Raw genomic sequence first — 16,275 nt, 5'->3', positions numbered from 1 at the left:
TATTTTATTTCATAAGTAAAATTTTTGCCTCTTTATTGAGAACTGTAAGGATAATCGTTTCTTTTCTTCTATTTCAGAGTAAGAGTTCATTCTAAAATTATAGCTATGATAAACTTGCAGTAATTGAAGAAAAAGAATTTGGACAATTTTTAGATTTCTGTAGAATGAAATACTTCTTAATTTGTGATGGTTAAAGGACGAGGTTTATTCAGATTACTTTATGTTGTAACTAGTAATTTAAAAATTATATCACTGTAAGCCTTTTTAAAGAAAATACTCTTCCATTTACACTGAATGGAAAAGAGGGAGGTAAGCCTAACAGCCAGTGCCAAATATCTAAATACTGTCATTTACTAATGTGATAAGATACCAGTTTTTCTTTAAGATGAGCTTAACATTTGCCAGTTTTCAACAGAAGGAAAGTATTTCTTTGAAAGCTTATTATTTCAAATGTTCAATCAGCTGAAGTAATGGCATGGTTATTTTTCTCCTTTATCTCTGTATAGAATAGATAAAGATGTGGAAGACAAAAGACAAAAAGCCATTGAAGAGGTAACTTAAAACTGTTACTGATCATTAAGCCAGTTAAGCGTCAATTCTGCATGCATGTCCCCTCTTTTAGGATGACTTCCTTCAATCATTTGCCATTCCAGGTCCCCACCAGCCTGGCCTGTCCCCAGCTTTGTCAAGCTCCCTTCTGTGCACCCATAAGACGATGTTGTTCATCCATTCCCCTGCCTCTCCTAGAGCGCTTACAATATTGTAATGATTGGTTTAATACTTCTCTCCCCTAGACTAAGGGATTTTTTGGCCAATATTGTACTTCGTTTGTCTTTTCATTCTCCGGGCCTAGCACAGTTTGTCTTCCTTGTGCCTTCAGAATACTGATGAGCACAAGCTTTGGTTTCAAGTTGGAGTTTATGTAGAGGAAGTTGAATATTTTCAGACCTGAAAATCTAGATTGGCATTGGTAATGGTTTTATCTGTTAATTTGAATTTTTAAGACATACAATATATTGCATGAAATAAAATACCTTACTGAAAAACAGAAAAAAGTATATTCCAAATGTAGGGTCTGTGGGTTTTTTTTAATAAAAATAATAAACTAAGTTTTTCGCTTGCTCCTTTGTTTGATGAATTTCTCTTAGAGCGTAAATAAGGATTAGCAATCTAGTTATTTCCCTTTATGTCATGGCAACATTTATTTTTCCTTTTTCCCTTGCTAGCCACCTCTGCTTCCCTCTATTCATTAGCTATATTTGGCCCTTCTGCACCCCAAAGACTTCAGCTGTGGAGTGTTTCGAGATCCAGTGATGTTCTCCCCCTCCTGCACTTACTTTTCTAGTGTCGATATTTTCCCTTTGTGTTTCAGATACAGCCTATTTCTTCAAAAACCATTTCACATACTGTACTGCTCTCAAACATTATTTACTTCTTTATCCAGAAACTTCAGAATTTGCCTTCTGATCGAATCACTTGATTCCACCACAGTTAGATATTCTCAGACTGGTTCCCATTTCCCAACATTTTAGGAAATATGCTTTCCCTTTTGAATCCTCAACTTTAAAGGGAAATTCAGTAGAAAATACAAGAAAATGAAGTCAGACTGAAGATTAGGGTCAGTGTATCTGAAACAAATATATCAGAAACAAATTAAATATTTTTAAATGTATAAGTATTTGAAAGAATAAATACATGTAGGTAGTAAAAACAAAACAAATTTAGACTTCAAAGAAAAATTATAAAATGAAAACGAAGAGCTTCTTGTTTCCCATCTTACTTCCTGAAAGTAACTCTGTGATATTTATACTTTCAGATTAATTTTATATATATAATAGCCAATGGCCTTTAACAGTTTTGCATAAATAGGATCATCATTCTCGCATTGTTTTACATCTTGCTTTTTTGGCTTAATAATGTTAGTTTTTTTATTACTATTTTTTATTTTTTATTTTTATTATTATTAGCACATTTGATTTTAATAATAGTGTAGTATTCCTTTGTATGAATGTGTTGTATCCTAAGTCAGCCCCTATTGATAGATGTTTAGGTTGTGTTTGGTGTTCTATTGCAAATAATGGTTCAGTGAACCCACTTGTACACATCTTTGTGTAATTGAAACATACTTGCTAATTCAGAGGCTTTGTTTGTAATTTCAGTTTTGATAAATTTTGCTATACTGCCCTCCCAAAAGGTGGTAACAATTTTTACTCCAGGCTGCATTATGGTACTTTCTGTTTTCTCATTATCTGCAATACTGATTATTTTTGAACCCTTAATTTGTGTTATTCTTAACACTTTAAAATTTTCATCTTGTTAATTTGGATTTGTATGTCTTTCATTTTGAGTCAACTAAATACATTGCTTCATTAGTCTATGGGTCCTTTATTTTTTTTTTCTGGGAATTGTACATATCATAATCTTTGCCACCTTCCCCTCTTCTTTCATATCTTTCCTCATGTCAAGGAAATTAGTTCTTTATCGTGTGTATGGCAAAATATGAAGAAAATGTTTTGGGGGTGAGTCCCACGTTGGGTGTAGAGATTACTTTAAAAAAATTACATCTGTAAAAAAAAAATACAGGAAAGAAAATGTTTTGAATTCCCTCTAAAACAGAGACGGAAGGGGAAAATCTTGTAGTAGGCTTTATTTTATATCTGGGATGAAAAAAGGAAAGATACGTATCCAAATGCTTTATCTCCATTTGAGTATACTGGCCGGTGGTGTACCAGTTAATGTTTAACAACTGGCCCTTTGGTTGTGGTAAGAGTATGAGTTTTAGAGACTCCTGCTGTCTGTAGTGTAAATACTCCAACCATGCCCGGTTTTGAGACGTGACATCACTGAATGATAAAACAAGGGCAGTGGTACACCAGTATATGTGGGCGTTACACCATACTGATGCAAAAGACATAATCTCAAGAGCATGGGTCCTCATAAGTGTAAAATAATTAGCAGATAATGAGTGGGGGCATATATTACCTTTATTTTTGATATAATTTATTTAATTGTAACTTTACAAGTTTTTAACATTAGCTTTAACAACTGGTGCACAAATTTCCTGAAAACTTACTAGATTTTGAGAGCCAGTGTAAGCCAGTTCCAGCACACCATTCATACTAGCTTAGCTGTATACATCTATCTACATTTATTTCTTTCCTCTTCATCCTCCCTTTTGTCATCCCCACCTTCCCCCACCCAAGTTGGGAGGAATTAAAAATATTTTCAGCCCTTCGATTAATATTGAGTAGTTGAAATATTTAAATGGTTGAAATATTAACATTTCTCTTTCTATATATACTGTAAATTTCTTCTATTTCACCTTTGGTCATTTGTGCTTTTAAGTATTAAAATTTTTAAATGTAACTATAAAGTCTGTGTAACATGTTTGGTGATTATTTGATTATTTGAAAATAACAGATACTTTTTATACTTTGGGAGGAATTCACGCCTAATTGTATGACTTTAATTTTTCTAGTTTTTCACAAAAGATGTCATTGTACCCTCTCCTTGGACTGATCATGAAGGGAAACAGCTTTCAGAGTACCATTCCAGTAAATGTGAGTTGCACTAAAAATCATATGAATAGATAAAAATCATAGAATCATAAAACTCAGTGACTATAAAGCAATATATAGTAAAGTGTCCACTTGTCTGCTTTGGTAAGGGGCTTGATACACATTAGATTTCTGGATACCAGAAGATTTGACCTTTTAAGGATCAAGCTTCCAAGTAAGGAATGAGCAAGTCACGAGAATAAAAGGCACAGCATAGAGAATACAGTCAGGAATACTGTATTGGTATTGTATGGTGACAGATGGCAGCTATGCTTCTGAACACAGCACAACAGAGTTGTATAGAGTTGTCAAATGCACAGAGCCCTCTTTCCCTGCCCCTCCCCTGCTCATGCTTGCACACGCTCAGTCTTTCTCTCTTTCTCAAATAAATAAACTTAATAAAAAAAAAACTCTTTAAAGGTTACAGTTTAAAACATAATTAAAATGTACTGAGTTCTTATTTTGGGCCATTTTATTCTGATTTAACTTTTCTTCATGACCGTTGTGAATATCAGTTATGGTGGTTGTAGAGGATTCATTGATGCAGAAATAGTTGGTATTGAATAAAGAACTGAGTTGTTAATGATTTCTGCCCAATTTTCAAGGTTAATTTCTAAAACGAGATTCTTAAATTGCTTTGCTTTTTGCTAATTTACTGATTTCTTATAAAGGTAGAGGAGGTATGGACACTTGACCTCTAGGGTAAAAGAATATAGCTGATTATCTGCAATATTGGTAAGGAAATTGAAGGACAAGCCAGGAATCTTTCAAATATTTTTCCACCCCCAGGAAATGGTTATATTTGCTCTCAATGTCCTCTGAGTCGTGAGCAATGTTAGAGTATTATACATGTAGGCTCATTTCAGTGAAGTTGCCCACTCTTTTATGTAGCATGCATTAATTATGCTCTCAGTATAAGAGAGACTGTTCCATTCTTTAGCAAAAACGCAACAATAATAGGTAAAATGGCTTGAGCACTCTCCATATGCCCTACAGTGCTAAGTACTCTCAGTAATTCTTCACAGCAGCTCACCTGCGGTAGGTACTATTATTGGCCTCGTTTGATAGATGTTGATGGATGAGAAAACCTCGTTTTAGAAAGGTGAAAGCACTTGTTCAGGATTACAGAGATGATAGAAGTGGTAGAACCTGGATTCAAAACTAGGCGTTCTCAGTTGGATTCTGCATTCTCAGCCATTATAAACCGAAGGTCGCATGCAGTAGTAGATGGAGACCTGGGCTGGGAGACCTCCTGCTACTTTAAATCTGTAGGGCTAATCTGGATCAAATTATTCAATCTCTTTAGACCTCAGCTCTTTACTTGTGAAAGAAAGGAATTGAATGACATAGTTGTCTGTTAATGTCCCTCCCAGCCCTAAAATTTCTATCCAAGGTGCCATTTTCATAGACACTACTTTTATTTTGGGTTTTTGAACAGATGAATCAGCCTTCCTATGTGGTCTCTATACTGTGTTCAGAGGCAAGAATGGTTTTGTTTATTCACATTGGCTTATACTGTTAACTTTTACTATTACTAATACTTATGCAGCAAGGCACTTCAATGAATATAATCGTGTGTTTTTATTTATGGTCTTCAGTGAGATTTTCTTTAGATTGTACATACAGGCTGAGAATCTCTAGGGTATAGGCTATGTGTTTCCCTGTTTTGACTACGCAGTGCCCCCCTGCTCTCCAGAATGACTGCACAGTCTACACAACCAGTAACAGTGCCTAGGATTCCTGTGTCCCCGCAGCCCTGCCAACATTTGGCATTATCCATCTTTCACATGTTTGCCTTTCCTATGGGTTGTTTGACATTCTAAGTGATTGTTGAAATTTTCATTTCTTCATATACTAATGATCTTTGAAATTTTCTTTCTTGTAAAATACCTATTAATAATTTATTGGTCATATTTTTAGTGGATTTGCTGTCTTTTTTCTCTTGTTAATGTCTAAGACACCTTGTATAACATAGTTCTATTGGTTCTAAACATTTGAAATACCATCTCTCATTCCGCCATATATATACCATTTTTGTTCTTCATGTCTTTGGTTGCATAGAAATTCTTATTCTGATGTAATCAAAACCATCAAATTTTTTTCTCATTTTATTGTGTTCTTAAGCTTATTTAAAAAGTCCTTCTAAAGATATTTGCAAATGACATATCGGACAAAGGGCTAGTATCCAAAATCTATAAAGAGCTCACCAAACTCCACACCCGAAAAACAAATAACCCAGTGAAGAAATGGGCAGAAAACATGAATAGACACTTCTCTAAAGAAGACATCCGGATGGCCAACAGGCACATGAAAAGATGTTCAACGTCGCTCCTTATCAGGGAAATACAAATCAAAACCACACTCAGATACCACCTCACGCCAGTCAGAGTGGCCAAAATGAAGAAATCAGGAGACTATAGATGCTGGAGAGGATGTGGAGAAACAGGAACCCTCTTGCACTGTTGGTGGGAATGCAAATTGGTGCAGCCGCTCTGGAAAGCAGTGTGGAGGTTCCTCAGAAAATTAAAAATAGACCTACCCTATGACCCAGCAATAGCACTGCTAGGAATTTATCCAAGGGATACAGGAGTACTGATGCATAGGGGCACCTGTACCCCAATGTTTATAGCGGCACTCTCAACAATAGCCAAATTATGGAAAGAGCCTAAATGTCCATCAACTGATGAATGGATAAAGAAATTGTGGCTTATATACACAATGGAGTACTACGTGGCAATGAGAAAGAATGAAATGGCCCTTTGTAGCAATGTGGATGGAACTGGAGAGTGTTATGCTAAGTGAAATAAGCCATACAGAGAAAGACAGATACCATATGGTTTCACTCTTATGTGGATCCTGAGAAACTTAACAGAAACCCATGGGGGAAGGGAAGGAAAAAAAAAAGAGGTTAGAGTGGAAGAGAGCCAAAGTATAAGAGACTCTTAAAAACTGAGAACAGACCAAGGGTTGATGGGGGGTGGGAAGGAGAGGAGGGTGGGTGATGGGTATTGAAGAGGGCATCTTTCGGGATGAGCACTGGGTGTCGTATGGAAACCAATTTGACAACAAATTTCATATATTGGAAAAAAAAAGTCCTTCTAGGGGAAAACAATCAAAGAAACACTTGCAAAAGATTTGAAAAGCGTAATAGTGCTGCAGTAGGTGTCTTTTTTTTGTTGTTGTTGTTTAATGTTTATTTATTTTTGAGACAGAGAGAGACAGAGCATGAACGGGGGAGGGGCAGAGAGAGAGGGAGACACAGAATCAGAAGCAGGCTCCAGGCTCTGAGCCATCAGCCCAGAGCCTGACACGGGGCTCGAACTCACGGACTGTGAGATCGTGACCTGAGCCAAAGTCAGACGCTTAACCGACTGAGCCACCCAGGTGCCCCAGTAGGTGTCTTTCTAATCTAAGGTCAGAGGAGGAATGCTGTTGGAAGATAATTTAAGCTGAGACTTAATTAGCCAGACTCAGCAAATGAGGGAGGAAAGTGAGAATAGTATGAGAAATACCTAAATGTGAGAGAGAAGCTGTTTGTTTATTGATTGATCTTAAAAGAATTTTTTTAATGTTTATTTTTGAGAGGGAGAGGGAGGGGCAGAGAGCAAGGGAGACACAGAATCTGGAAGCAGTCTCCAGGCTCTGAGCTGTCAGCACAGAGCCCAATGTGGGGCTCAAACTCAAGAACCTGAGCTGAAGTCGGACACTTAATTGACTGAGCCACCCAGGCACCCTAGCCACCTGTTTTTTGAAGATGTTCAAATAACTAGTGTTTAGTTGGAGGACGACTGTGCTAGAGACAGAGACAAGGTTTTGAAGGGCTTCCTATGGTGCTAAGGTGTTTGGACTGCAGACTGAAGGACATAGAGTTTTCGGCAGCATAGTGCCTTGATTATATTTGTTATAGAAGGTCACACTGCTTACAGCAAAGAAAGCATTTGAATGTAGAATTTTCTTTTTTATTTATTCTGATAGCATTTAATAGGAGGCTTCAATTCACTTGCCCGTCCACCCACTTACTCATTCACCCATTTATTTATTTAGGTTTGTTAAGTTACTGTATTCTGTAATGTTGTTTTAAGCTTTCTGGAGTTTTTTTTTCTTCTTCTCCGTGCCTTTTCCTCCCTTTTATTTTGTTTATATTAGTCATTTTTTTCATTGTGTGTTTGTTTTTTTATCTGATTATTTTCAAGTTACAAAACTTAGTAGTCATTAATTTTCAGTTAAAAAAATTATTTTCACTTACTTTTGACTCCTGTTATGAAAAAAAAAAAAACTGAGCATGGTTTTATCAAATTTTAGGTTTTGTCAAAATGATCTGGCATTTTAATTCAGACAGTTTATCTAACCCATATTACAAAAACATTAAGCAACAGAGGACTTGAGGACTTTGAGGTATGCTAACGTGCATCCTCAATCTTTTAAGGTTAACATAATGGAGAGTAACCGCACTTTGCTTAAAAATTGTTACTTGGTGCCTCCTTATTTGCTGTGGCAATCCTTTAAGTTTTATCTTTGTGCTCCCTCAAAGTTAAAAAACTAACAGAAACATGCCAAATTATTATATATGCAGACATTTATTTTTTAAATGTTGTAAAGTAAAAGTTTTCACTCTTCATTTTTTTTTACTCTGAAAAAAGTAATCCTAAAGTAAATGAAGAATATAAAATATAAGATTTGACACTTAATATGTTTTACAGGTATTAACATAACTAGCGAATCTCCAGTTGGAAGAAAGCTTACCATCCATGCTGAGAAAAGCAATGGTAAGTATAAATATAATCTAAAATGAAGAATGTTCCACATTAAACTACATTTGATTTTAAATTCAGTTTGTGTGATAACATTTTAGTCTGGAATTGAAATTATTTAATTATGAATGAACTATAGGAAAGCTCATTTTATTTATTTATTTATTTATTTATTTTATTTATTTTTTTTTTTATTTTTTTTTAACGTTTATTTATTTTTGAGACAGAGACAGAGCATGAACAGGGGAGGGTCAGAGAGAGAGGGAGACACAGAATCTGAAACAGGCTCCAGGCTCTGAGCTGTCAGCACAGAGCCCGACGCGGGGCTCGAACTCACGGACCGTGAGATCATGACCTGAGCTGAAGTCGGACGCCCAACCAACAAGACACCCAGGCGCCCCTAGGAAAGCTCATTTTAAAAAATAATCAGAATAGATATATCCTGCCAGTTTTAGAAATAGCAGTAGTGTGTGTGTGTGTGTGTGTGTGTTTTAACATTTTTATTTATTTTTGAGAGACAGAGCATGAAGGGGGGAGGGGCAGAGAGAGAGGGAGACACAGAATCCAAAGCAGGCTCCAGGCTCCGAGCTGTCAACACAGGGCCCAACACGGGGCTTGAACTTGCGAATTGAGAGATCATGACCTGAGCCCAAGTCAGATGCTTAACCAACTGAGCCACCCAGGCGCCTCAGTGTGTTGTTTTCTTGTTCAAAGCATGTGAGTTGTTTTCTGGTTTGGGACAGCATTTAAAAAAAAAATGTGTGCGGATATTGGGAAATCTACCCCCAAATACAGGTGACCCTTGAACAACTTGGGGGCTTGGGGTACCAGTGCCCCATGTAGTCAAAAACCCATATAAAACTTTTGACTCCCCCCCAAATGTAACTACTAATAGCCTACTGTTGACTGGATGCCTTATTAATAACATAGTTGATTAACACATATTTTGTATGTTATATGTATTATGTAGTGTAGTCTTACAATAAAATAAGTTAGAAGAAAATGTTAAGATCCTAAGGAAGAGAAAATACATTTATAGTACTTTACTGTATTTATTGAAAAATGTGCACATTTAAGTGAACCCATGCAGTTGAAATCCATGTTATTGAAGAGTCAGGTGTATAGGCTGGCTTCTTTTTTTTTTAAGTTTATTTATTTTGAGGGAGAGAGAGAGAGAGAGAGGGTGCTTGCAAACATGGGAAGGGCAGAGAGAGAGGGAAAGAGAATCCCAGGCAGGCTCTGCACTGTCAGTGCAGGTCTTGATCTTATGAATTGTGAGATCATGACCTGAGATGAAATCAAGAGCCAGACATTGAATCGACTGAGCCACTCAGGCGCCTTAGGCTGGCTTCTTTTTTGATTCCAGCACCAACAGTACAACCAGGAATTAACTCTTGGCGTTATCAGGTTTATATCAGTGCTGGAAAGTCGGGGAAACTGCTTAAAGAAAGTTGGCATGTTAGTTAATAGAATACATAAATGAAATTATTCAGTTTGGCTGAAACAGCATGGGGAGATGGTTGATTGGGAAGCACATGCTAAATTGCATGTAATATGCTTGCATTGATTTATCTATGTTTGTATTTATTTATCTGCTTGCTTCCAGCTGCTTGTCAGACATTGCTGTCTCTTCCTGTGGATTTTAATTTAGAAAATGTATTAGGTAAGTATTGTATTTGTTTAAACCTTTAATAACTTAAATAGAAGGTTTTATTTTGATGGCTTTTCGTAAATGGAAATAGGTGGCAATGTCTCTAAAGAAGTGGGGAAACCATCCTGAACTTTCTCCTTTTAGCATGGCCTTAATTAGCCTTTTTGTGATAATGAATTTTACTGTAGACATAAACTATTCATGGGCACATCTTATTGGTATTACCTATACTAATCATGAAGTACTCAAAAAAGAATAATTTCAGATTTCCAACGTCACATATGCAATTAAACCTTGCCCTCTTTTTTGAACAAAATTCAAACATACAGTACATGCTGGTTTCTTAAAAAAAAATCATATAACTGAAGCATAATTGCTCTTCAAAATGACTAGCTTTGCCTTTTATTCTGTTAACATTAAATATAGGTGACTATTTTAGAGCTGATGAATTTTCAGATCAGTCTCCTGGAAACCTCAGTTCTTCATCCCTCAGAAGAAAGCTATTTTTAGATGGCAATGGAAGTATTTCTGACTCCTTACCTCCAGCTTCTCCCAGAAGTCCTCGCAGTGGTGCTCAAGCCTCACTTGAGGTTTTTTATTCGATAGATTTATCTCCTGTACGGTGTAGGAGCCCTGTGCAGACCCCAAGTTCGGTAAGAAGTGCACTAAAAGTGGTGGTTAGTTTGCTATGAGATGGACCTCGATGCTCATTTCACATTCCAGGAATGGTTGTTGTGGATCTTATATTTCGTGAGGATTAGGCTAGTTCACATTTTGTCGTTAGGAGTGTTTTTGGTCAGATTCTGTTTCTGATCTAGAGGTATATGGGATGACCAGATTTGTCACGAGTCTCTAGAAATTTCAGTGTAAGTTGTTTACTGAACTATGTAAGATTCTCAGTATCCCACAACTGGATTGCCATTAATGGAGTAATTTAATTTAAAGCTGTTCATAAACAGCTGCTAGGATGAAATAGAATGGTTTGTTTAAACACTGCATTTATATTTTATTTTGATTAACAGACTATTTCAAAATTTTTGTAACAGTCTTCTTAATTGTCCTTGCTATAAGATGCCTTGCCTTTTGGTGGATGACCAAACTTTATATGACCTACTTTATAAATGTGTTTTGAAGATGAAGATAAATAACATATGGTGTATATAACAAATTAAGAAAGAGAACCATGTGATTTTATTTATTTATTTTTATCACAGGGGCAGTTTTCTTCCAGCCCTATTCAGGGGAGCACAAAAAAATACAGTTTGGGAAGTATAACCAGCCCTTCACCTATTTCTTCACCCACTTTCTCGCCAATTGCACTTCAAATAGGAAAGACTCCGCTCTCGGGTATGTCTCAGAATAAAATACCTATTTGAAATTTCATGTTACTATTATTTGTTATTAAAGAGGTTCTTTTTTAGCTTGTTCGAACTATAGAGCTCTAACTAGGTGAGCTCCACTCACCTTCTGAAATTTAGAAACTGGCTTTTTTATAAAAGGAACAATTTACCTTCAAAAACTGGATTCTCAGCAAAGTTCTGTGCTACTATTAAACACAGGTAATCTGATTAGCAGTATTACATCAAGCATTCTTATAAAGGGTATCAAAGAAAGATGGCAATTTTAGAGTTCAGTTGGTTTCTGTATGCCTTCTGACCTGGAGGGTCAGGCTTTGGTAATCAGATATTCATATTTTGTAAAGATACATTTGAGTAAGGTTTTAAAGTATAGTGTGTGGAGATTTATATATTTCTCTTTACACTATGTCAGTATCTCTGAAAAAAATTACAGCTTCCTTTGAAAAAATTATTCACAATCAAAAGCTATTCATAATAAATAAAATTGGAAACCTAAAAACTACTTTTATGTATGTGTACTTTTGTACATACTTTATGTATGTATGTGTACTTTTATATAAATACTTACACATGTACTTTTGTGTGGAGATAGACATACACGGACCACAGTTCTGTATTCTGCTTTTTTAGCAAAGTATGGTATCATGAATATTTTCATAGGTCATTGAAATCATTTATTTTTATTTTTATTTTTATTATTATTATTTATTATTGAAACAAAGATTTTGAATCACTATATAATATCCCATATTATGGATGCATCATTTGTTTTCAGCCATTGATAACTTTTAAAATGTTTCTAATTTTTCTTTATCAAAAACCTTATTATTTTTGTATTTACATTGTACTGTACATATTTATATTTTTAGGTTAAATTCTCAGAAGTAGAATTATTTGATCAAAAGGGGTGAATGTTTTTAAGGCTCTGGATGAATTTTATCAAATTTTCTACATAAAAGTTTGTATCAGTTGAAATTTTTATCAACAGTATGTAAGAAAGTCAGTTTCTCCCATCTAGAAACACTGGTATTACCATTCTTTGTGAGGTTTCTTAGTTTGGTATATTACAAAAATGCCTCTTACTGATTTTTGTATCTTTGATTATGATGATATTGAACTCTTTCTGAATATTTATTGGCCATTTATTTGGGGGGAGGGATTCTTAGTATTTTACTGTTTTTGTTGAATAAATGCTTTCTTATTGCTTTAACTTCAATATTTTTTATTGTTTGTGTGGCTGAACACTTCGTATGTTTATTTACCATTGGGAGGATTGGTTATGGAATCTTGCCTATTTTTTTTTGAATGTTTGTTTATTTTTGAGAGAGGGAGAGAAAGAGAGCGAGCAGGGAAGGGGCAAAAGTAAGGGAGACACAGAATCCGAAGCAGGCGCCAGGCTCCGAGCTGTCAGCACGGAGCCCAGCATGGGGCTCGAACCCACAAACTGTGAGATCATGACCTGAGCCATAGTCGGACACTCAACCAAGTCACCCTGGCGCCCCTTGCCTATTTATTTTTTTTAATTTTTGTTTTCATTAAGCCAATGAAGTTCTAAGAAGTATTACATTGTAAAGCATTTTTATCATTTTGATTATCATTGTTAAGGTCTTTGACTCATTTTGTTTTGTTTTAAATATTTATTTATTTTTGAGAGAGAGAGGCAGGCGCAAGTGGGGAAGGGCCAGAGCAGAGGCAGGGCTGGGGGTGGGGTAGGCAGAAGATCCGAAGGAGGCTCTGCGCTGACCGCGAGCTCGATGCGGGGCTCGAACTCATAAGCCTTGAGATCACGACCTGAGCCGACCTGAGCCGAAGTCAGACACACTCGACCGACTGAGCCACCCAGGCGCTCCATTAAATTCTTTGTTATTGCAAATACTATTCTACAGTTTTTTGCTTGCCTTTTAACAAATTGCTTGTAGTATTTCACAAGGTTTTTACGTACTTCATTTACCAGGTACAGCTATTAACTTGTAGCTGTCAGCTGATTTATACAGTATTTTCTTTGTATATGAATAGTATTGTTACTATAATAATATTGTATGTGAATATGTAAATGAGTAATATACAATGTTAATATAATATACAATATATTATAGTAGCAATATGTTTATGGGGAAATAATTCTCAGGAAGTAAATTATTTTGATAATTGAAAGGAAGTACCAGAGGAATTCTTTTTGAAGAGTCTTACCCTACTTAAAGAGACACATTCATTTGCACTGTTGTTTTTAACACCTAAATTTCACTTAAGTAAATAGTACAGTGTTACAGAAATCCAATTTTTCTGGCATTAAAACACGATAATTACCATTCAGTAATGTCTTTTCCATTTGTATGTTTTTGTGATGTAATTTTTCCTTTCCAATCTTTTAGAACAAAGGAAGTTTACTTTTCATTCTCCTGATAATTCGTCTGGAACAACAAATTCTAACGGAATTACTAATCCATGCATCAGAAGTCCTTATATAGATGGTTGCTCACCAATTAAGAATTGGTCTCCTATGAGACTGGAAATGTGTACGGGTGGTACTCAGTATCGGACCTCACTGATTCGGATACCCTTTCCTCTTGAGGCTCACAGTGAAAATGAAGACCAAGTGAATCTTCCTCCCACGGATGCCTCATCACCAGCCATGGACACCGCTGCACACCTGCGGCAGTTGGACAGTGACACGTCTCCACGTGGCACACGTGTAGTAGTGACCGCCATGTCTATCACACAGAATCAGTCCAGTGCTTCTGAGAAAGAATTAGCACTGTTGCAGGATGTTGAAAGTGAGAAGGAGAACAACACTGTGGACATGGTTGATCCTGTAGAGATAGCAGATGAGAACACTTGGATTAAGGAGCCAGTTGATAATGGGAGTTTGCCCATGACTGATTTTGTGAGTGGAATTGCCTTCAGTATTGAAAACTCTCACATATGCATGTCACCTCTTGCAGAAAGCAGCGTCCTTCCTTGTGAAAGCAGTAACATTCAGGTAAGATAATTTAATATTCTGGAGTCCTTTACTTTCTCCTGTACTCTGTTTTTCTCAAAGATTGTACTAAGAAAGAAAATGGGTTAAATGTGAGGACTGTAGCAGGAGCCCCTGGGTGGCTCAGTCGGTGGAGCGTCCCACCTTGGCTCAGGTCATGAGCTCGCAGTCCATGGGTTCGGGCCCTGCATCAGGCTCTGTGCTGACAGTTTGGAGCCTGGAGCCTGTTTCAGATTCTGTGTCTCCCTCTCTCTCTGCCCCTCCCCCACTCGCACTCAGTCTCTCTCTCTCTCTCTCTCTCTCTCTCTCTCTCTGTGTGTCTCAGAAAATAAATAAACATTAAAAAAAATTTTTTTAAATGTGACGACTGTAGCATTATGTAACATTTAAAAAAAATATCCATACATGGTGATGCTAAGAGGGTTAGTTGCTTTTTTTAATTTGGACTGATGGTGCGTATTTATTATTCACGTTAACTGATACTTATTCGGAGTAGGAAAGGATGACAGCAGAAAAGAAATCAAGCTGCTCTGTTTCTACAGAGTGCTAGGGTCAGGCAACCTCTCAGGATTCATCTCCCCCTCTCGTGTGAAGCTAGCACCAAGGAAATTCAATTCCTGGTAAGGTACTTGTCTTGTAAAATTTCAGTAGTTTTATTTTTCCTTTATATGGTTTGGGAAGAAAAAAACAAGTTAAAGGACTTTTATGTATATGCTTTTTGTACTTTTTAAAAATGATTTATAACCAACATTTTTCACTTAATCACACATTTCCAGTTTGCAGTATCTGACAACAGGAAAGCATGATTCATTTGACAAATAAACTTCATAGCCAGTACTTACTTTTTTTTTTTTAAGTTTATTTATTTTGAGAGAGAGAGAGCACAAAGAGGGAACAGAGAGAACAGGAGAGAGAATCCCAAGCAGGCTACACACGGTGAGTGCAGAGCCTGATGGGAGGCTCGAATCCGCAAACCGTGATCTCATGACCTGAGCTGAAATCGAGTCAGACGTTTAACCAACTGAGACACCCAGGCTCCCTGCCAGCATTTACTTTCAGAAAGACATTTGTTCCATTAATTGCCATAGTTTTTTGGTTTGTTTTTTTGAGAAAAAGAGTGCGAGCAGGGGGGTGGGGGGAGGGAGGGGCTGAGGAGAGAGAGAGGGAACCTTAAGCAGGCTCCGTACTCAGCATACAGCCCAACACAGGGCTCGATCCCACAAAGCTGGGATCATGACCTGAGCCAAAACTGAGTCCGATGCTCAACCATCTGAACCACCAGGCAACCCAATTGCCATAGTCTTTGAGCTGAGAACTTTAAAATAGTCAAAAAGGCAGTTCTCACCTGCCATTTCATAGTAACAACATTTAACAGTTATGTAGCTCTTAGTGTATGCCAGGTGTTATTCTGAGTACTCTACGTATGTTAACTTATTGAATCTTCACAACAGCCCTATGAAATAGGTGGACTGTTGTCCCCATTTTACAGAGGAGGAAACTGAGGGTCAGAGAGGTTAAGTAATTTACCTATATCGCTAATAAGTGGTGGTGCAAGATTTGAATCCTGGCAATATGGCTTTAGAGTTCATGTTATTTAATCCAGGTTTGGATGGACTCCTAGTAATAGCTAACACGGACACAGTGTTTCAGTGTGTCAGGCGCTCTCCCAACCACCTTATCTGTAGTCATTCATTTAATTCTCCTACCACCCTATAGTGCCCTAGTGCTGTCAGGTTTGGAATGCTAAAGTTTAAAACTCACAGGGGGATCCTAAATGGCCCAAAATTAAATATAATCATCTGCTCAGATTTTTATGTCTATAATGGTCTCTCCTGACTTCTAGGATCATTGCTCAGGAAAAATACACTAGAATCACTTTTATATATTTTAGCTTCTAAATTTGGTTCCTGTATGAAAAAGCACTTAGAGTCAAACTTAGCCTTCAAGGTATTGTTAACTTCTTTTTCTCTCTCTCTTTTCC

General features: G+C 36.7%; 1 protein-coding gene across 2 annotated transcripts in view; it reads left to right on the top strand.

Annotated features, from left to right (window-relative positions):
- BORA (BORA aurora kinase A activator) overlaps window positions 1–16,275 on the top strand; it is a 29,067-nt gene that overhangs the window by 6,108 nt on the left and 6,684 nt on the right. The window contains exons 4-10 of one of the 2 annotated variants that reach the window (XM_053898806.1): window positions 507–552; window positions 3,479–3,560; window positions 8,258–8,323; window positions 9,915–9,971; window positions 10,566–10,612; window positions 11,174–11,306; window positions 13,690–14,297. In XM_053898806.1, the coding sequence (XP_053754781.1) occupies window positions 507–552; window positions 3,479–3,560; window positions 8,258–8,323; window positions 9,915–9,971; window positions 10,566–10,612; window positions 11,174–11,306; window positions 13,690–14,297 (1,039 nt within the window). Of the gene's footprint in view, window positions 1–506; window positions 553–3,478; window positions 3,561–8,257; window positions 8,324–9,914; window positions 9,972–10,385; window positions 10,613–11,173; window positions 11,307–13,689; window positions 14,298–16,275 lie in introns of both variants that reach the window. The other variant, XM_019437176.2, reaches the window with a different exon arrangement.

The sequence above is a fragment of the Panthera pardus genome, unplaced genomic scaffold, assembly GCF_024362965.1.
Source record: "Panthera pardus isolate Hobbes unplaced genomic scaffold, ASM2436296v1 HiC_scaffold_1, whole genome shotgun sequence".
In the NCBI taxonomy this organism is placed as follows: Eukaryota; Metazoa; Chordata; class Mammalia; order Carnivora; family Felidae; genus Panthera; species Panthera pardus.
This window is presented reverse-complemented; position numbering and strand designations above follow the sequence as displayed.